Source organism: Equus przewalskii, chromosome 25, assembly GCF_037783145.1.
Source record: "Equus przewalskii isolate Varuska chromosome 25, EquPr2, whole genome shotgun sequence".
NCBI classification, from domain to species: domain Eukaryota; kingdom Metazoa; phylum Chordata; class Mammalia; order Perissodactyla; family Equidae; genus Equus; species Equus przewalskii.
In genome coordinates, this window is record NC_091855.1 from 9,567,720 (window position 1) to 9,590,458 (window position 22,739).

The 22,739-nt window shown below is 38.6% G+C and overlaps 1 protein-coding gene across 1 annotated transcript in view; it reads right to left on the reverse strand.

The window, feature by feature from the left end:
- Positions 1-22,739, reverse strand: part of KCNH5 (potassium voltage-gated channel subfamily H member 5) — a 305,522-nt gene that overhangs the window by 203,652 nt on the left and 79,131 nt on the right. Inside the window, exon 7 of the mRNA XM_008522406.2 lies at positions 8,961-9,387. Within this exon, the coding sequence (XP_008520628.1) occupies positions 8,961-9,387 (427 nt within the window). The remainder of the gene's footprint in view (positions 1-8,960; positions 9,388-22,739) is intronic.

Consider the following 22,739-nt stretch of genomic DNA (forward strand, 5'->3'; position numbering starts at 1 on the left):
GATTTCACTTACCAATAACAACTTAAGAAAGTGTTTCAGGAACTGTACATACAAACTCTTTTTGAGTTTTCCAAATCACTGTAAGGTAGGGTCTATTATCTCCATTTTACAGATGAGGTTTAGATAATTGATGTAAGTTCTTAATAAGCGATGAAACAAATTGAACCTAGGTTTTTCTGACTCCAAAGTCCATGGTCTTTTTCACAAACCATGCTGTCCACACTAGACCATGGGACACTACAGCCCACCTGCCACATCTGGCCTGCCACCCATTTAAAGTTTTATTGGAACACAGCTCTGCTCATCCATTCATGTACTGTCTGTGGTTGCTCTAGCACCACAACAGCAGAGATGAGTATTTGCAACAGAGACCTTACAGCCCATGATGCCCAAGATAGTTACCATCTGGTCTTTTACAGAAAAAAAGAAAAAGATTTTGCCAATTCAAAACTACACCATCCCCTGTATCCCTACCACCTCAGTTGACGCCTTCCTGGATCACCGCACCAGCCTCCTAACTGGTTTCTCTGCACACAGCCTCTATCTCTCCCAACCTATCTTTCATACTAAAGAATAAAATTCTTCTTATTTGTCCCACAACCTTTAGGATAAAAGGCAAACTCCTTATCAAGCTATGCAAGACTTTTTGACATCTTGGTTCCTTCCCTCTTCCCCATCCACATCTACTTTCCACTCAAGCCAAAGTGAAATACATGGAGTTCAGCAAAAAAGCCGACCCATTTCATTCCTGTGTTTTAAAAGGAGCATGTGTTCTGCTCGCCTAGAAAGTACCCAAGTCTTGCCTCATTTACTTACTTGTTTTTATATTCTGAGCTCGAGTCACTTCCTCCTAGAAAGCTTTGTGGATTCCTCAGGCTAGGAGAACTTTTTCCATTCATTCATTTATGCAACATATGTTTAATGACTACAACTATCAATGAGACACAAGGCTTTGTGCTAAACATACAGTGAAGAAGAGGACAGCATAGACCCTGTTCTTTCCAGCCTTACTACTCAGCCTAACTTTTTTTTCTTTTTAAGATTGGGTCCTGGGCTGACATCTGTTATCAATCTTTTTTCTTCTTCTTCTTTTCCCCGAAGCCCCCAGTACATAGTTATATATAGTTGTAGATCCTAGTTGTAGGTCCTTCTGGTTGTGCTATATGGGACACTGCCTCAGCATGGCCTGAGGAGCGGTGCCACATCCACGCCCAGGATCCGAGCCCCGGATCCAAACTGGCGAAACCCTGGGCTACCGAAGCAGAGTGCATGAACTTAACCACTCAACCATGGGGCCAGCCCCTCAGCCTAACTTTTTTATTCTTCTGTTCGAAGTCATAGCTCTAAGTTCACAGTTTAAAGAAAGATGAGATGAAGACAGAGTTGGAGATGGAGATGAGGATGGAGTTGAAGATGGGGATAAATATGGAAATGGAGATGGGGATGGGATGGAAATGAGGGTAGAGACGGACATGGGATAGGGATGGGGATGGAGAGAATGGGAGAGAGAGAGAGAGATGATTCAGTGATTTTCTTGTCTGACACTCACCATACCACTAACTTACTGAGGGCCAGGAAGTATCTAGTTTGTCTCCCTAAACCAATACCTACAAGAACACCTGCCACAATGCTGAAAGAATTAAGTAATTTTGAGTGATACAGGGACACAAGATGGTTCCAGAGACAAAGCCCTCACAAAGAGACCAGGCTAGTTAATACACCACCGAAAAAATTTCCTATTGTTTTCTTGGAAAACTCAACCTTTACAGAATTTAAGAGGCTTTGTGAAAATGTGACTATGCATAAAAAGAAACATGAGTATAGAAGAATCTTCCTGCAGAAGATACAAGTTCTATTTTGAATAAGAAACAGGGGATAAAGTGTACTTCACATGATCTTTTTCTAACTACTTGATTATACATCTGAAACTACTAAACCATGAAAAAAAGGTGCCTAGAATCCTTAACTTTGGGCTCCAGGAAATGTTTTTCTTCATGGGATATGCAGCTCATTAAAGAAAAAGAGAAGAAAAAGTCTTTTTTACAAGCAGGGGTAAAGCAGACACAAAGAATTGACCCAGTTTCCAAAATAAACATTAAGCTTAAAGCTCTCTCCATCTGGCTAAAACTAAAACCAGAAATTAAAATCGGCATGTTCACACTCCATTTCCTCCCTATACCACAATAGCAAGGGCAAGAAAAAACTTAAAATCTAACATATAACTAAATATTATATCTGAGTCACCTGAAGTCTCACATTAAGATTTGTAGAGGAATTTTTTTTAATATTGGAAAAGGGTAACAACTCACTTTTAATCCTGCCTGGATATCCGTCTGGGCCAAATACCATTCAGAGTCCCCACTGGCATGGTGTACAGACTTTCCCTGGGCCTGGTTCCTAAGCCCTGAAGCAAATGTCTTTCAGTCTTCCTAGCTGCTTAATTTTGATATGAAAAAAGACACCTCTTTCCAAAAGCATATTTTCTTTTCTCTATAATATTCCCTGACAGTCTCTCCTCTTCACTCTTTACTGAACATATTCCATACAAGACATATCTTACTCTCCATAAAATAAGGTATGCAGTATACGTGAAAAGCCCTAAAACCTTTAAGCAACACCTCTTCCTTTTCCATATTAACCTCATCTCCAATAACCAGCCCAATCCTATGGACCACGGCAGAACTGCACTGACAGAATCTTAGACATATAGAATGTTAGCACTGAGAGGGACTCTAAAAGTCATTTATTTCAACTCCTTCATTTCACAATTGAAAAAACTAAAACCCAGAGAGATTCAAAGACTCTCCAAGGTCACACAGACCTTTGCCCTCAACTTATTCTATATTCTCCAAATCCCTGGGTCTCCCCGTCTTCTATTTATTTCCTTTTCCTATGAAGGAAGGTAAGGGTAATGCCCATAATCTCATCTTGGCTTTTATCTGAACTCCACAGAGGATGCTAAAGGAGCTCATCAACTGGAGAATATGATGTGTGGCATCAGTCTCCCCTGCTTGATGTTGAGTGACCAGCGTGTCACTAAATGCTCCCTGGTGACACACAACCACCCACATGGAGATTGAAATCTCCCTTTGTACACATCCCTCTGGCAGATGGTCCTGCTATGCTTCTAAATGTGCTAAACCATTTGCCTGCTGCATTATGCATCATACCAGCCAATTACAGAAAGTTCTTAGATGTTTGAGCTACCATCAACTACATCCTATTTGAAAATTGCAAATTAGCATTGTTACAACTGGATTTCCTGTCTACCAATTAAACCTCAGCAGTTTCCATATCTATAGTTTTTAGTTTTGCTTTGCTTTACTTTTAAAGACTTTCTTTGCATGGCATCCTAGCAGGACAGATTCTGACTGTCATACATGACGCGAATCAGGCTGCCTCAATTTAGCAACCAAGCAGGCAACAGTGGAAAGAGTGAAAAATGCTTTTAAAAAAAATAAATAACCAAAGTCTAACCTTGTGGTCCTTTGAGTATGCTGTCTATATGTTTACTAATTTAATATTTAATGGTGTATTAAAAGAAAGCAAGCAAACAAAAATTAGAGAGAAAGAGAGAGAGATTTACGGTTATACATAAATTACTTAGGGCAAAAAGTTATTCATAACTTATATTTTTATTTTATATGTTTCTTGTTTTATAAAATTATAATGAAAGATGCAAAAGTATAGGTTTTTATAATGGATTAAACTAAAATGCAGTTATGTGATTATTTAGTAATGAAGAAGGAACTAAGTAAGCAACTGCTTTGTTGATAAATATTTAGAAAAAGATTCATAAAAATACATTAGGACAAAAGGATAATTATATCAGAAAAATTCCATACTCATAGCCGCCAAAACAAATCATCTGTGTACTAAGGGGCTTTCCGCATAGAAGTAAAATTAGCCAATATGCTAATCTTTGGAAAAAATAAAATTATTAGGGGTTCAATTAGATTATATAAATGAAATGGATTAGAAAACATTTCGGGAAGGCATGATTAAGTATTTATTGAGTAAATTAGTAAAGAGATTACCCACATCTTGATCTAAAAACATGTATGCCATTTTCCACAATTGCTATAGAACTAAACTGCAAAAATATCCTCTTTCACAAAAGCCCTTTGGTACTGAACTTCATGAAGGTCAGTAGAGTAGTCAGGTTCACTCATGAATGGAGAGATACGGAGGAATGAGGGGGAGCTGGGGTGAAATGGCTGCTGCCAGAGCCACGGAGCTCACTCAAGGCATAGAGCACACCAAAACTAAGACAACTTTGAGGTAAAGAATGCATAGTGGTAGACATATGTTGAGGAGATCCAAACAACCCTTCCAGTTCTGGAATCTGAGCAGGAGGATTCTCCACCCTGGGCACACGTAGAATCAAAGGATTTAAGACTAAGAAACTCCTAGGTAGCATGTAAGAGAAATACTCTGGGATACTGCTGACATAAAAGGGAACAAGAAAGAACACAGGTGACTGGGATTGAAGGGAGGCCACGGTCATAAGTTTTCTTTGAAGATATGTCTGTTATCAACAAGGAGAACCTTGAGACTGTGCCCTGGGCAGAATCCACATGAAATTCAGCATCGGGGGAAAGAACCTAGGAGTCAGAGAAGAAAGCCCGTTAAAGAAAGAAGAGGACTCAGGAAGAATGTAGGAACTAGAATTGCTGCCATTGAAGTTTCTAAATTTTGCTAGAAGTCACAAAATTTCAGATGATTTTCTCCAGAAAAAGAGGCCATCATTTATAGGTAGTGATTATTTTTTCAACAGAAAACAGGTAGTTGGCGTCTCCATCAAGCTTTTGATAAAACATCTTTTTCAGTTCCTGTGTTATAAGGTCCCATGTGGTGCTTCTCAAATAGCCAGCCTAGATTGGCTAGAATCCTAGCACAACTGAAAGCATGAAACTTTCTGTTTCCTATCCCCCTCTTCCCTTACACTCCTTCCCCAGCACACACATACAAACATACACCACTAAATCCCTAACTAGGTCTCTGGCTGATAATACATATCAGGTTCTAGGAACTCTGGTGCTTTATTTTTGTTTGTTTTCCTTGGAGTTATTGTAGGAAAAAGATAATACTAAGATTACAAACAGCCACAATAGCTGCATTTGATTGATATTTTGTGCATGTGTGTCTAATACATTTTGGAATTGTGGGAAGTTACTGTAACACTTCATGGGTCTTGACAGTTTTCTATCATCTTTTCGGGTTGTTGCAAAGGAAACACACCTTGAAATTACCAAGGACTAAGAAAGAAACTAAAAGGCATCTCCTTGGAAGATTCTGGCTATAGAAACCAGACCTGTTCAGAGGCATAAAAATTAAATCAAATTCAACAAGCAAAAGATGCCAGAAATTGATTTATAAACAGAAAACTACTGCTCAGATATCGAAAGGAAATAGTGGATACTCAGGAAGAAAAAGGACCAACTTTAAGCCCAGGTCTTCATCTTGAAATCAAGACAGGAACTGAAGAAAAGGGAAAGAAGAGAGGAGAAAGAAATTTAGAGATATAATCAGTTATGCATGAAGTAGAGAAGGAATGGAACCAATACTGAACCAAATGAAGTTTTGAAAACTCAAAGGAGTCTATGTGAACATTTCCAGTGTAGGTAGACGGTAAAAAGTGGTGGGAGAATGAGTTGTTGGTGCTTCCATTGACTAGCGTCTTAGAACTTACCATCAGCCTAGTAAGAAACTTAGGGTTGGGGCAATACAATGAAAGGAGCTACTACTCTCCCAAAGGCAGACAGGATAGGTGAGTTTACCAGAGCTTTGACAAAGGAATGAGGGCCAAAATTCAAAGAGCATGATTGTATCTTCTTCAGAGACCTAACTGGAGTGGACTCAAGGACAGGAGATCCTCATTACAACCATTAAGGACAACTTCATTCATGCAACAAATCGAGATTGAGTATGGCATTAAAAATTGTTTAGAAGTTGAGTATACAGAAGCAAAAAAAGGCAGACAAAGGCCCCCCTCAGAGGGTTTACATTCTGAAGGAAGAGAAAAACAAAGCAAACATGGTTTAAGGTCTGGGGAGGTATAATGAAGAAAATAGTTACATGGCAGGGAATAGGGGTCACTGTCATTGAGGTGTTTTTTATAGTAAGGTAGCTTTGGGAGGAATTTCTGAAGAGTGATTTGGGTGAAGACCTGCATGAATCCAGGGCTTAAGTCAGGGAAAGATTGTCATAAGCAGTGGGGAAAGCAAGTACAAAGACCCCGAGACAGGACCAAGCTTGCTGTGCACAGGCTGGCGTGGATGGAGTGGAAGAAGCAAGCGCAAGAATGGTAGAAAGTGAAGTGCCCAAGGCAGACAAGGGCCAGGCCCTTAAGGCTTTGATAGAAGGGTAGGGAGTCTGGATTTTATCTTACGTGCAATGGAAAATATTAGAAGGCTTTGAGCAGGGGAATGAATGGTGTGATCTTATTTACTATAAAAGGGCCACTCTAGCTTCTGGGTAGAGATTGTGGGGCAAGGGTAAAACCAGAAGGAACATAAAGGAGATTACTGTAAACATCCAGGCCAGTGATGGTGGTGACTTGGTCGTGGGTGGTAAACTACAGAAGTGGAAAAAAATAATGAAATGTATTTTGAAGGTAAAGTCAACAAGACATGCTATGAATAGATGGAATAGATGAGAAATGCAAGAATCTAGGGTTATTCCCGAGTTTGAGAAAGAAAATAAATAATGATGTCCTTCAGCTCTACATAGATTTTATTTCCTATTACTCTCTTGTTGAAAAATCTAACTATACTAATATGTTCACCCTGCAAAAGAGTTTGGCAATTTCTTTAAAAAACTAAACATGCACTTATCATTTGTCCCAGCAACCACATTCCTGACTACTTACCCCAGAGAACTGAGAACTTATGTCCAAACACAAAACTGTACACAAATGTTCATGACAGCTTTATTTGTAATAGCCCAAAGCTGGAAACAATCAAAATGTCCTTCAATAGATGAATGGTTAGACAGTGGTATAGCCAAACCATGAAATACTACTCAGCTGTAAAGAGGAACAAGCTGTTGATATACTCAACAACTTAGATGGAGCTCAAGGGGATTATGTTGAGTGGAAAAAGCCAATTTCAAAAGGTCACATTTTGTATGATTCCATTTATATAACATTCTCAAAATCACAAGATCATATGGATGAAGAACAGATCAGTACTTGCCAGGGGTTACGGATGCTGGAAGGAAAAAGTGGGTTTCACTATAAAAGCGTAACATGAGGGAGATTTTCGTGGTGACGGAACATTTCCATATCCAGATTTCAGTGGTAGTTACAGGAGTCTACACATGTGATAAAACAACACAGAACTATACACACGCATTGTACCAACGCCAATATTGATCTTGTACAAGGGTTATATAAGATGCAACTATTGGAGAAAACTAGGTGAAGGGCACAAGGCCTTTTCCAGACTATCTCTGCAACTTCTGGTGAATCTATGATTACTTCAAAATAAAATTTTTTAAATCTAACTATGCTCAAGTGTAAAGCAAAATGCATTATATAATATTAAAAGTAGTATAGTAATAAATACATCTGACAAAATGTTCTCTTCTGAATTCATAAAGCAATTTTTGCCAATATATCTTACCACTTTTGGTGTATAGTCAACAGTTTAATCATCAGGATCTCTTTGTATGAAAGAACATTTTCCTCCTAAAAGCCTCTGGAGCAAACGGCACTTGGAATTCTCACTCTCCGTCTGTTACCTCTAACCAGCAAATAGAACCTGTGTGTTCTTGTTTCCATTCCTGTTCACAGGCGTATAGAGGGATGGAAGCTAAACAACCACTAACATTGGTGCTTCAATACCTTTTAGACATTCTGAACTCTGAAAACTACCTTGCTTAAACCCAAGATCTTGACTCTTCCTGGGCCAGCCAACACTTCTGAACTTTCACATCTTTCCCATCAGAGTCAAAATGTAGACCTCTGCAATGTGGAATCTCAAAAGGGTATTTGCCTTAGGCCAAATACCAATAACCATGACCCAAAGGCTTAACAGGTGCTAATACACTAAACATATTTCCATTGTCTTAAGGTTACTTCATGTATCAGAACTAGGCTTGGATAAATCATCTAATTCAACTTGAAGATATGAGTAGTGGCGAATTCTCCCTTAAAATCTTCTTTTAAAACAGCTTCTTTAGTCTGTATTTCTTTAATGTTCTGGTTTTCTGACATCATCCAGGCTCAGGTTGAGTGTAGAATACACAGTCTTTCACTCCTTTAGAGCACATTCTACTCCCGAGAACACCATCAAGACATTTAGTACTCAGGTATGCATGCTAAATCTTACACACTCTTGTCATTGCTGACTGAGCTTATATTTACTAATCTTTTCATTTTCTCAAACCGGGATATATTCAACCTAGAGTGTTTGTAATGGAGACTAGATTTACAAACATTTTTTACTAGTATTAATTGTAAAAATCTACATTTAACTGTATCCTGAGGTCGACTTTAATTCAGGAATTCAATTATTAACTACAACATTTTATGAACTGTGTATCTCACATCAGATCCTGTCTTCTTTTGCAGAATTAAATTCATTGCCAACAAAATCTGTGGAATGTACCAGATGCTGCCTGTCTAGATTCTGGTCTTCCTTGGAAAGAGCTCTGCCAGGTACAATGCTATGAAGAGAATTAAATCACAGAGTTCCCATTCTGATTTTCATAACATTCTATCCACATTGTTTTTCAAGTGTTAACACATTACATGTGTTAATACAAAAAGTAAAACACATTATTTTGCATTTTTATTTTCTAAGGCTGAATAAAAATTAAACCAATGCACATGATATGGATTATAAACACCTTTCAGAAGACAAAGTAGTTTCATCTTAATCCTGACAGAGATTGGAGCCTGGAAAATTGCCACAACATTAATTTTTTAAAAAGAAAAAGAAAAAAAAGATACTTACAGCCAACCATCATCATGGCCACCGAAAACATCTTCTCCACATCTGTGGTAGGAGCTATATTTCCAAATCCTATGGTTGTAAGGCTTGTCATGGTAAAGTAGAGAGAGGACACATACAGTGAATCCTTGCTAGGTCCTCCTTCCCATATCCCTGCACTGGTATTGTATCGATACGGTGTCCCAATGCTCAAGGCCAGCTGGTAGAGCCAACTGTCTATTTGGATGGTGTTCGTGACTTCATCGATGACCTCGTAGTCCCCAATACTGTACCATATGCAGGCCAGCCAATGGGCAACTAGTCCAAACACACACACCAGAAGCACGAGGACTGCTGCTCCATACTCTAGGTAATGGTCCAATTTCCTAGCAACACGGCCCAGTCGCAAGAGACGCACCACTTTTAAAGAACTGAAGAGACTGCTGATTCCCTGAATAAAAGACAAGAAATGACATGACATGACACTTCCTGAAAAGAAAAGGCTCAGGAGACAACACAATGGCTCACCTTCATGAACTTGATGACCACTTATATACTAAGAACATACACATAATATAGCTCTGACTTTGTCAACAAAAAAAGCTGAAATGATAAAGAAACTTTTTTTAAAAGAAAACGCAGATTCCTTCCCACTCAGAAATAAGATATTTTTGAATTATTAGATAAAACAACTTTTCATTAGCTAAGGAAGACCTAATTTATTTTCCTCATGGTAGTATAAACATCACAGAGTAAAACCAAAGGAGAAAATTGCTCAAATGCAACATATACAGAGTACAGAAATAGGGTGATGAATTCAGACCTTTTATTTCTTCTTCCTACAAAACTTTTCTCTACTCCAAAAGATTTAAATTTATTTCTTACTTTATAATAGCTATGAACAGCAAAACTTCTGAAAAAGAATCCCAATCTTACTGGCAAGGACACGGGAAATACTTCTGAGCAAATGTCATTGCTGGTTTCGTTACCTCCTGCCCTAGTCATGATAAGCACTAAATTTGTAGAGCTCTGAAAAAGTGAAAAAAACTGAACCTAGAATGAGTGCATAACCTACAAAATCCTCTCATCCTCTAGGCAATAGTCATAGAAAAGGATGCCATGAGGGAGCAGCAGCAAGAAAATTCATGTTTTGTTGAGAAGCTTAAAATACCAAATACAGTATTATCCAAATAGAAACATAGCACAGATTTTACTCAGTCAACAAAGATTCCACAGTTGCTTTTTTGGAAGCATATAATAAGCCACTTGGGGAGACAAGATAAAGGCATCCCTGATTCCTGATGTGGGGAGGGAAGATAGAGCAGTGCTCCTGGAAGCCTCTCATCTGATCATCTCTCTAAGTCTCCTAGAGTCCTTGACACCCTTACTGCTAATTCTGTCTCCCAGAGGGGAGACAAGGAATCTAATGTAAATTAGTCTGAGCTTAATTCTGACCAACATGGAGGAATTTATTGGTATAGTGGGACAGATGTGACATTAAGAAGACTCTAATTATGGCATCATAAAGTAGTTGACAGTTAAGGTGAAAAAGGTTAAGAATGCATTTGGTTATTCTATACTCTGTAGAGTAATATATGTTTGAAATTTTGCCAAATAAAAATTTGAAAGAGAAAGAGAGAGAACAAAGAGAAGTAGAAACAGCAGACTTTGTGGAAGTAAAAGTAGCAGGAGCAGCCTGACAATCTTCTGTCTCAACCTTGACATCCTCAGGCCTGGCTCTATTTTAATTCCTACTCTCAATGCTGTGGCATATATGAAGTCTTAAAATAAATTCTCACTTCACTTGAACACTCTGGGGGAAAAAGGATATTTAACTTTAGGTATTTCCGAAGAGTAGCATTAATAAAACTCAGAAGATGAAATGGCATAATTCAATGACATGAGATGTTAGAGGTAAGAAGATTCCAGAAAGCTCGGAAGCTCTCAAAAATGGAACTACGTGATCATGAATGAGAGAGACAAAAATAAGTATTTATTGAGCCTTTCTACAGGGCAGGCTCTGAGCTGGGCCCTGGGGACATTAAGACAAATATGTCCTGCTTCTGCTCTGAAGAAACCCGCAGTCAAAACGCATGACAAACTCAAACAGGGTGCAATTTAAAAATAAAAACAGTGTTGCCACAGATGTTCTCCAGTCAGTCCAAATTTGTATAGGAACTGTGGTACTTCTGTTTAAATACTGCAGAGAAAAGTCTTTTCTACCTGAATTCTTTTCTCTAAAAACAAAAAGAAGGAAAAAGAGAGAGGAAATTTTTATCCCCATTCAAACTGAAAAAGTCACAATCCTCAATCAGAATGTGAAGAGTGAGTGTCTACTAGAATTAGGCCCAAATGGTGGGAGGATATGCTCCCTTGATCTCTGAGGTAGGCAGATCTTTCTAGAAAGAGGTAGCCCACCCTGAGGGGCACCTGCTCTGGACTCCACTTAATCAAGAAGCACCGTTTTCTATAGCAATGCCCAACACTACTTAAATACTACAAAATATTTTGTAAGCATTATAAACTCTCTCTGGCACAGGGTCTATGACAACACTTTCTCCTGGGTTTTAGCCAACTCCCCAACTGACATCTCTTTCAAAATCATTTTCTAGGCCTACCCCTCTTCACGCTTCTCTGATGTGTTAGGATTCTCATCATAATTACCTTCAGCCCTCTTCTGGTTGATTGACCACATATTCATGTTTTAACCAACTTCTATATATGAACGATTCACTGGTCCACTTCTTAGCACAAAATTGTCCCCTGAGTTCCTGATACAAAAGCCAAATGACCACTATACATTTCCATTTATATGTCTCATAGATATTCAAAAGGTAATAGGCCCCAAAGGGAATCCTTCTCTTCTCCTGAATCAGTTCTCCACTTCCTACTCTAGTGAACTAATGTCATTATCTACCCAGCCCCTCAGACCTGGGGCTGAGCCTCAGCTGCTCCCTTTCCTGCCACATGCAGCCAGTTATCAAGTCCTGAGGCTCCCACCATTCAAAGTGCCCAAGCAAGTGCTCAAAATATGTCTACTTAAAGCTCTCAAAGATTTCCCTTCTTCCCCATTCCCAAGGCCATGTCTTGGTCATGACTTCAGGTTTTTTCTCACTCATTTGACACGAATAGCCTCTCCATTGGCCACTCAGCCTCTATTTTCACTCCCTTTAACTCACAGATCACACTATACAGGCTACCAGCCTGGTGTTTTTAAAATCACATCTATCTAACTATGTCTCTCTCTGATCTCAAATCTCTAATGCTGGCTCAGTACCTACAGGATTATGTATTAACTCCCTCCTGTAAAATGCAAAGCCCTTCATGAACTGGTACACCTGCCTACCTCTTCAGCATCTCTCCCACCAATTCCTATTGCTCTTTATGCCCCTGCCATACTCAGAGCATCCATGCTGTTGCATGCCACATTACAAATTGTTCCCTCTTCTTAAAGGGTTCATTCTTCCCACTCTCTCGGTGGCTAGGGTCTTACTTATAGTTTACGACAAACACTCTCTCCTCTATATGCTTTTCCCTGACCTCTTCCTCCTCCCCCATCATCTTTATTGTCATATCCTCACCCTCTGCCCCACTGTGAGTTATCTTTCCTTTGTGCTATCATATACTATTTGCACATCTCTATTACAACAATTATCACAATAACACTTTATTACATGTCTCTGATTGCATGCATGACATCTCAGGAAACTCTAAACCCCTTGAGGAGGATATCTAGTGTCAGTTATGAAGCTTGGCATATGGTAACATGTTAAGCAGTCAATACATTCAATAAAAAGTTGAACTCAGGGCTAGCCTGGTGATGTGGTGGTTAAGTTCATGCTCTCTGGTTCAGCAGCCCAGGGTTCGCAGGTTTGGGTCCCCAGCACCAACCTAGCGCTGCTCGTCAAGCCATGCTGTGGTGGTCTCCCGCATAAAACAGAGGAAGATTGGCACAGATGTTACGTCAGCAACAATCTTCCTCAAGCAAAAAGAGGAAGATTGGCAACAGAAGTTAGCTCAGGGCCAATTTTCCTGACCAAAAAAAAAAAAAAGTTGAACCAAAAAGTTTTTCAACACCAGCAAATGTGGGTGGAATTAATTTGGGGGATTTTAGTCAATAACAATGTAAACATCATTTAACAGAATAATTCAGAAAATAGTCAATGTACTTCAGATTGCATTAATAAAGGTGTGGCATCCAGTATGAAAGAGAAATTCATCTTAATTTCTCCACTGACCAGGCCACACCTGTAGGAAATACATGGAATATATCCAGAAGAAGACTGTCAAAAAAAGAACTCAAAATTACATCCTATTAGGAAATGTGGAAGGAAATAGAAAAGAGGAGACTGGGGCAGGGCATTATAACTGGGTTCAAATACACAAGGCATTGATGAGGGTTGAGCTTATTCTGCATAATCCTAGTATAGATGACCTGCATCAGAGTTAGAGCACCAGGGATAGAAGGACACCACAAAGATTTCAACTAGCCTGTGCCATATACTTCTGCTCAGTAAACCAACCAGAAAGCAAGATCATTCATCGCTGCTTGGAAAAGAGAGACAAGGTATTAACAGTATCGAGCACTTACAACATGCCAGGCACTGTTCTAAGTGCTTTATGTGTATTAAGTAATTTAATCTTCAAATCAATCCTATGTAGTTGGCATCATTATTAAAACATAAACTGGACAGGTTAAGTAATTTGACTATGTTCAGGCAGCTAGTAAGAACAGGAGCCAAGATTCAAATACAGGCAGTCTAGCTCCAGACCCCTTGCCCCTAACCATTTCACTATCTGACCTCACTCTGAAATCCGCTATAGCTAGAGCATAATGTGTAATTTAATTAAGCACATTAGTATCTGCAATAGTGGCTTAAACATGGGCATTCTCTACATGACTGAATAAAGGAGATTAAATACCTGGCCACACTCTTATCCCCACCCAGGCATAGCAGTGGCCCACAAAAGGGGTCTGCGGATACACTAGAACTCTATATAGTCTGCAATTCTCTAACACAGACCAACTCATTTCACTCACAGAATAGCAGGATTCCTATCCCCATTGTTCATATGTGCACATTGAAGTCCACATAGGTTAAATGACTTTTCCAAAGTCACACAGCTAGGAAGGAATGGAAGCATCACTCAGACTGAGTCCCTCAGATTCTTAGTGCGTTTCCCATAACAATCAGCTGTGTGCAGTCTTCCCGTCCATATCCCAATAACCACTGTAACATTAATCTTCCCAAAAGACAGCACCAAGCATAACTTCTAGCAGCTCATCATAGACATTAGATCAAACATAAAGTCCTCTGCAGGACAAGGTCCACAATCCCATCTCTGTCTACACTGCAAAGTCATTTCCCACTATGCCTTTGCACAGCAATAGTGCTCCGGTCAAGCCAAACTGCTCTTTGTTCCCAAACATAACCTCAAAGTTTCACCTTTGAATTTGTCCACAGTGTTCCATTCATCTACATATAAAATCAGAAACTGTTATTCAGACTGAATAATACACAAATAAATTTGCTTTATTTGGAAAGCTCTTTTTAACTATCTCATTCTCCATCGTTTTATATCAAAGAGAATTTAACACGATCATTATAATCAAAACTCAAAGTGAAACGACTTGGTTTTAAAATGTGATGAGGGGCTGGCCCTGTGGCCAAGTGGTTAAGTTCGCGCACTCCGCTGCAGGTGGCCCAGTGTTTCGTTGGTTCGAATCCTGGGCGCGGACGTGGCACTGCTCATCAAACCACGCTGAGGCAGCGTCCCACATGCCACAACTAGAAGGACCCACAACGAAGAATATACAACTATGTACTGGGGGGCTTTGGGGAGAAAAAGGAGAAAAATAAAATCTTTTTAAAAAAAAGTGATGAAATACTTAAGTCTTGAAAGAATCCAAATGTCCATCCCAGTATAATGGATAAATAAATTATCACACATTCACTCAAGGGAATACTATCCAAAAATAAACATGAATGGACTAGAACTATATGCAATAACAAGAATGAATCTAAAAAGCATCATATTGAGCAAAAGAGACCAGATACAAAAAAGTATATAACGTATGATTTCATTTATAAAAAGTTTAAGAACACATGGAACTCCTCTATGGAATTAAAACTCAAGATAGTGGGTCCCTTTTTGGGGGCAAGGGTCATGACTATGGGGGGGATTTGGGGGTTCTGGTAACATTCTGTGTCTTAATATAGCTAGTAAGTACTAGGTATGTTCACTTTATGATAATTCTTTGAGCTCCACACTTCAGATTGGTGTAATTTTCTTTAAGTATGTTATACTTAAACATCAAAAAAAAATGTTATAGAAAACCCAATAGTCACTGCTGTGTTGTTCGGTTAACATTTCACCACAGTACATAATTCAAATTAATAATTTCTTCATCATACAACTTTTTGAGGAGCAGAAGTCATATTCAATATTGTATCTAATAAATAAGGGACTTTCCTTATTTTATGACTCATTCTCATAACCTTCAGATTGGGCCACATTTGTATTTTATCCCTTGTTGGTAGTTTTATTTTCACTCATATGGTAATACTACACTTTTATCAAAAGACGCCCTCCTTCTGTATTACCCCTTTTTATAGCAACTTCCTGATTCTGTACTTTCCACCAGTTTTATCTGCTCATTCATTTTCTGCTTCACGTCACTCCACACTTTCCAGTCCTTCTGTGCCCACCTCTGCACACCAGAGGATTTCTGCCTCGATCTCAACCTCTGAGCTATTAGCACACAAATCCCCGGGGTCCTGCTGGTGGAAAAGAATATCAAACACATCAAATGCATAATAGAACACAGCAGGGTTAATGGAGAACTTTCAGTCATCAGCCTTCCAACTTTCTAGCTAATTTCCTTACTTGACAAGCCCCTCAGGCCATAGTAGCATAAGGAACAATATCCAGGAGACATCTCTGTGTCATTAACTCTTCAAGATTTTTTTGTAGATTCTCACATTAAAGAGATGCAGGATGTTAGCATAAAAATAATATCTTTTGATGATAAAGCCATTTAAAATATAAATCAATTCTCTTACTTGAGCATATGATAGTAGGCAAATAGCTCAGCTAATACTCTCCCCTGTTATTCCCTCCTTGCTTTATAAACGGAAAAAGGATGATCAAAGAACTTTCTTGTTCAAGGACACATGACAATTAAGTGAGGGTGATAGAGCAGGAATACCATTTTGTAATATGTAGTTGTGGTTTTTCACCTACATCTGGCATTCTCACACGCAGGATGTTGTGGTAGATTATTTGAAAAAAAGAAAATAGCTGTGGTTATTTCCCTCCCTGTATCCACATCCCTTGGCAATGTGACTTTGCAACTTCTCCCACCAAGAGATAGGGTCTATCTCCCCATGCCTTAAGTCAGGGGTTGCCTCATGACTTGCTTCAGCCAATAGAATGTAAAGTAAGTGATGCTGTGCCAGTTTCAAGCCTAAACCTCAAGAGGCTTAGTGCCTCCACTCATGGTCTTAGAACCTAGTCAGTTGCCATGTGAAGAATATCTATTAGGTTTTTGGAGAATGAGAGACAGGAGGAGCTCTATGAGTCATCCGTTTGAGCCACCCTAGACCGGTCAGCTAACAGCCAATTCAGCAACTGACCACAGACACATAAGTGAACTTAGTTGAGATAAGCCAAACTTATCCCAACTCAGCAGAACCATCCAATTGAGCCACAGACTCATGAGTTAAATAAATAGTGGTTGTTATTATCCACGAAGTTCTGTAGTATTTTGTTATGCAAAAAATAAAGCTAACTGACACAAATGTGGGGAAAGCACATATGTTCTATGTTTATGTGTACAGAATTTCACACTTGCATGACTTACAACTGGGGCCAATATAGATACCTACTTGACACAGAGGTCTCATTTTGACCAGACATTATCTCAAATAATTAAGATATTGGTATGTAAAACAAAGTTTTAGATATAACTGTTAGGTATTATTTACCCTTTGTATTGAGAAATGTGTCACTATTTGTTTTGCATGGATTCATGCAGTGAATGTTCCATGAGAACAGAGAACTCAAAGTTATTACTTCATATATCTTCTAAATATTTCTTAGATCCAACCTCACTTAAAAACTTGCTATCACCCTAGGTAACTTCAATATCCATGTGGATGACGTTTCCAATAACCTGACCTCACAGTTTCTTCACCAATTCATCTCCAACAATTTTTCCAATTAGACGCCCACTGCCGTGGTCAGAAGCTGAAATCTGTCATATTCTAAAACTTTTTCCAGCTCTGTAGTCTTGAATTGAACCATTCTGCTATTTGACCATAGCCTCTTCTCTGTTGAGCTAAATGGTCCAATGACACCAACTGCAATAGTAGTTCAATCTTACTGAACCCCAAACCCACTGACACATCTACTTTTCCCTAACCTATTAACCCTCTCCATTCTCCACTTTCTTCCATATGTGGTGCCATCATTTCAATAGTACTATACACACTGAATTCCTTAGCATCTCTCTCTTCTTGTAACCTCTATCAAAATCTAAATCAGGGCTCAATTACTAGCTTTCTTCATGCCTGTGTTTAAAAATTGCTAAAGAAAGCCATACAATAGGTCAGACTGATTCCACTATAAATTCATTATCATCAATCTCAAATCATCTCCCTAATACCTTGCAATTTTACTATTTTTCTTACGAATTCATCCACTTGCTATATTTCAAACTTTCTCTGCTCTGCTCAAAACTCCGACCACTCCCCGCTCAACTACATCCTTCCCATAGGCATTCAAACATCTCATGTGTCCCCCATTTAAAAAAATGTTATTACCCACCCCGACCCTCCCATTCTAGACCTTTCCCCTGGCATCTTCTAATATCTAAGCAAATGTAAGCACTAACCACTTGATTAAACAAAAAAGAAATCAAGAAGTATTCTTGTCACCCCTCTCTTTGATATCCCCTATGCCAAATCTATCTTAAAACCCTGTTATTTTTAACTCCTACATATCTTTCAAATTTACCCACTTCTCTCTGTCTCCACTGTCACCACCTTAGAACATGCTACTAGCATCTTTCTCTTAATAAGCTTCAAGGTATTCATTTGACCGTATACAGTCTGTTCTGAATACTATATGAGTTACCTTTTCAAAATCACTCCTGGCTTAAAATCATATGATAGCTTTCCATTGTTCTAAAATCTATTTTGGTTTACACAGACTTGTATGGTCTGGGCCTTGCTTACCACTTTAACTTCCTCCTTCAACACTCTTAAGTTTGCTCTCTATCCAACTTTCAATTGTTTGAATATGCCATACTTCCTCAAACACTGGGTCTAGGCACTTGTTATTCTTTCTAAATGGAATGTTCTACAACTGTTCCAGGCTCCTGTCCTTAGCCTAGTTAGCTCCATTCATGCTTCAGATTTCTGCTTAGTCATTGCTTCCTCAGAGAAACTTTCTTCTCCAGTCTGGATCAGGTCATTTCATTGTACAATCTGAAAGGACTACGTGCATTCCCTTTCTGACATTTGTGTTTTTGTGATTGTGTATTTATATCATGTTTTGTTCTTCCTTTTATCCCTACTACACTCTCTAGCACTCCCTGGTATATAGAAGGCATCAAATATTTATTGAAAGGATGAATACATTAATTAAAGAATAAACTAACATATAAATCTCTCATAATAATTTCTGACTCCTCCCGCACTGATTGTTATTAATAATTAATAGTTATTTAATCTTCCTGGCAGCACCATATCAGGCAACTTGATAGAAACCACAAAACAATAATAAGCTCTGTTTCATAAGCATTGGGGTCTTATTCTAAATAGATTTTATACGTGAATGAATACATGGCCCATTTCTATTTCCTTTTGTAGAGCACAATTTAAAGATTGAAAGATAATTGCAAACTAGATTTGCTATCTGGACCTCTAACCCAGATAACAAATTCTATTGCCTCCTTCTTATTCAGAACTCACTTCTCCAACTCATGCTACCAAGAGAGCCATGGGGAAATAATCCTAATTACTCCATGCATTATTTAACATGCTTCAGCAGAGGATCTGAATTTAAAGAACTTGTACATACCACTTGTTTTAGCCTATTTATATTCTTATCAAAACACAGCGGCACAGAGAGATGATAGATAAATAGATAGATAGATAGATAGATAGATAGACAGATAGATAGATAGATAAAGAATAGACCTCTATTTTCAGCAATATCCATGATGTACTAACTCTTAAAATGCTTCTTATTATGGAAAAGACTTCTCTTTAAAATCCGTTGGGTCCACATTGAACCTAAAGCATGATAAAATGCACCCTAAAGAAGTGGTATGCTGCCTAAAACCTCAACTTTTTTCAAATATTATAAGCACAAGAAAAGCAGGTTGAGGATGCTTTAAATCCTTCAATAACTTGTTGCTGCTCTTACAATAATCCAAACTCGTTAACACAACTGCTTCTACTACCTCTAAGTCTCACTTTGTGCATCTCCATCTTCTGCTCTTTGTCCTCCAGTTATAGAAAACTTTTTTCCTTTCTTCAAAAATTTCATATTCTTTCTTACCTGGGGGTGCCCAAACATGAATTTTAAAACACTCTCCCTAACCTACCAACCACTCCTTTTGCCTGGTTAATTCTGACTTATCATCTGGCCTTAAATGTCACTTCTTCAGAGATTTCCTCAACTATCCCCATGCCTCAAATAGGTTAAGACCTTTGTTTTATAGTGTGAATAACTGGTCCAAGAAATGCTGAGGGAATGGTGCAGCAGCCAGGGAGAGCTGAAGCAGAGAAAGGTTGAAGTGGCCATGATGGACCACGTGCTAGTGAAAGTTATGAAGATTCAGGAATGGAAGCCAAGGGATGAAGAAAAAGAGAAGAGAGGATAATAATTTAGTTAGTAGAGAGAAGACAGAAAAGCACATAGATAGGACTAAGTGAATCACATTAATGGTGGGAAACTCAAGTAAAGATCTACAAACTCTGGAAAAATAGAAGAGCAGAGTGAACGGTCATGTTCTCCAAGATCATTTTCTAAAAGTGGCCCTTTTCCAACAATTTTAATGATGATATGTGACATTGTGGTTGTTAAGGCTGTAATAAAAAGTTATTAGATGAGGCAATCTCAAAGCAAGACTGTGAGACATGTAAAGAAGCTGGTGGAAGAGTAGCTCCCTTTTTGTATGCTTTACCTTCCCTCCCCTACCCTTTGGCCCAGCACTCACTTCCAGGCTCACTCCCCTAATATTACAACTTGGCTGTGCCATGGGCCAAAGTTCCCAGAGCTACTGAGGTCCAGAACCATACATTAGGTCCTAAGGTCCTATTGCTTCTTTTTCAGCGTTCCAAAAATCTCCTTCCTTATATTAAATCTCTCATCACTTGAGGTCGAGTCCCTTTTCTTTGCGACTGAAAAAATATCCTAACCTAACAGCTACATTTAGCCCACTACTTGCTTTCCTACATGGCTCAACTTCTGACTATTCCAGTCATTATCTATACCCTACTGCCTTGTATTATTTTTATTTGTAAAGTATATCACTATCTAAAATTATATAGAGACTTTTTAAATGTTTCTTGTATGTTTATTGTCTGTTTTTCCCCACCAAAATAAAAACTCTGACCAAGATGGCATTAATGTTCACCTATTTTGATTACACTTTAGAGAGGCTTATCCCTGACTCTAGGCCCCTGACTTCTCTTTTCTTAGAGCATTTACTTTAGAAAACTTTAAATTATAAATTCTTTCCCGGCCCCTTTGAGATACAAATCTTCTCCCAGACTCTTGCCAGTTTTGCAACCCAGAAATGTCTTTCTCAAGGACTTGGGAGTCATTCCTTTGAAATGTAATCATGAAGAAAGACTGTGCCCCTATCTCCCAGTCTCTGGAGGAGGGTGGGAGCCTAACTTCGATAAGCACCAATTAGCAGACACAGATGGCCTAATCGCATTGACCAACCTCCCTGCCTTTTGTTTCAGCAGAGCTGAGTTCAATCTCTCTCCTCTATTGCAGTAGTCTTGAACAAAGTCTTCCTTGTTTTTAACAATTTCCCAATGCAATTTCTCTTTGACTGTTCCATGAAGATGGAGGAGGATGTGTGTGCTTGTTCACTGCTAGATTCTCAATATTTAGGATAAAGAAGTAGCTCAACATATATTTGTTGAGTGAATAGATGAATGACATCACATAAGGCATTTTTTTTACATTTAAAAGATGACTTTGAAAGAAAAATAAATCCCTCTAGAGCCATTCCTGAATATTTCTGAATGTACCACGACATCTCAAAAGTCATTCTAAGTACATGGCTTATTAATCACACTAAACAGCAGAAATGATCAGTCCTAGAGATAAGAACTTTATTATATACACCAACAGGCTTCTGCACATGGAGACTGTATTTCCTAAATATGATTACTTTCTTTGCCAATATAGCTGAAACTGTCATTAAATAGATGTGCTATTATTGAACTTAATTGTTAGATTTCAATATTGAATATAAGAAATACAATCTGTTCTAAAATTCTAGCAGGACCATATTTGAGTAAAAAATTCTGCTAGCCTAATAATTTGTAATTATCATAAAATAATTATTGCACAAGCTCCTCTCATCTAGGCCTCTTCACTCACTGTGGTCAAAACAATTGCAACATCTGCAAAAGCTCAAACAAAAGCTTTTGAGTATGGCCATTCATAATTCAGTGTAATCCTGTGTCTAAATATGAATGTAAGTGAAGATGGCTAATTTCTACCTACACAATTACCTAAACACACATCACAGTGAAAACTAGCATCTCCTGGAAAAAATGCACATCAGGTACTTGCTCATAAAGTCTGTATTTGTGTCTGCAATGCTGATCAAGTAAACATTCAGACTCACAAGACAACCACAGACCAACCATGCTTGTTCTCAGTAGACTCAGAAGGAGATAGGGCAGAAATCACTGCTTATCAGTAACTGAAATTGTCTACCACCACACTCAGCCGGGACACTCAGAACTGAAACCATAACTTGCTGTCTATGTTAACATGAATTTGTGCTAGTCCTCTGCTTTCCTTAACATGACTTCATTTTTTCAGGATTCTTCTACCCAGGCAAATGGTTTGATTTTTCATCATAGGAACTTCCCAAAGACCTATGAACTCTTCAGTGGAACACATCAACAGACAGTTTACACCCTAAGATTCTCTGAATCCTTTGCCTCGAAATCCTCACCTTGCCGTTTCCACCAATCCTGGACTATTGTATCATGATCCTTGAACCTTACAAAATCCTAATAAAGCCCACTCTCCTAACCACTCCCTGCTTTGAAAGACCCACCTTAAATCAAACTTCCAGTTCCCAATAAATTTTCTCCTTTTCTGTTCTGAGACACTACCAAAGTTTTGCAAGATAGTGTTCTCCCTTATAATGATAAGCAATAAACTCATCTCAGCTTTGTCTTGTCAATGGGTTATGCTGCCAATATTTGGGGGTCAAATTTTTGATGCCTCATGCTCCACCTAACCCAATACCTGTAATAACAACACAGGCATAGCTTTTAGAGTCCCACAAGGGATGCTCAGAGTTGTATCATTCAGAGAATCCTTAAGCTACGGTGTCCTAATCTGGTTATTAGTAGTTCGTTAAAAGTTCTCTCCAGTCCAGATGCAATTTGCTGTTATAGGTCTTTTTCAAATATAAGTAATATTGCCTGGAAACATAGATAATATATTTCCATCATCAGTTCCCACAGGAACAAAAGAAGACTGTTGACCAAAGGTAAAATTCTCATGCAGAAGAGAAGTGGTTTTGTTAAC